This window comes from Eurypyga helias, unplaced genomic scaffold (assembly GCF_000690775.1).
Source record: "Eurypyga helias isolate BGI_N326 unplaced genomic scaffold, ASM69077v1 scaffold19805, whole genome shotgun sequence".
Classification (NCBI taxonomy): Eukaryota; Metazoa; Chordata; class Aves; order Eurypygiformes; family Eurypygidae; genus Eurypyga; species Eurypyga helias.
The window spans coordinates 11,565-11,810 of record NW_010251149.1 but is presented as its reverse complement, the minus strand read 5'-3'; the positions used below and the strand labels follow the sequence as shown (position 1 = coordinate 11,810).

Genomic DNA, 246 nt, shown 5'->3' with positions numbered 1-246 from the left:
GGAGACTGCTGCCCCCCCGCAGTGGGGGCTTGGGATGGGATCCCCCAATCCTGGTGACAGCCCTGGGCTCCTTGCGTGGGTCCGAGAGTGGGGGGGACATGGGGGGTCCCCCTGTGAAGGTGGGCTGGGGGTGCTGCAAGCAGCTGGGCTGCACTTCACTCCCAATGCCAGGCTGCTCACTTGTCCCTCTCATCCCCAGGGATCTCCGAGGACTCCAAAGTGGAGGCTCCAGCCCTATGCCACCCG

General features: G+C 66.7%; 1 protein-coding gene across 1 annotated transcript in view; it reads left to right on the top strand.

The window, feature by feature from the left end:
- The first annotated feature begins 98 nt into the window (after positions 1-98).
- The window catches only part of LOC104509860 (niban-like protein 1), a 6,325-nt gene continuing 6,177 nt past the window's right edge, over positions 99-246 (top strand). Inside the window, 1 exon segment of the mRNA XM_010151932.1 lies at positions 99-119. Within this exon segment, the coding sequence (XP_010150234.1) occupies positions 99-119 (21 nt within the window).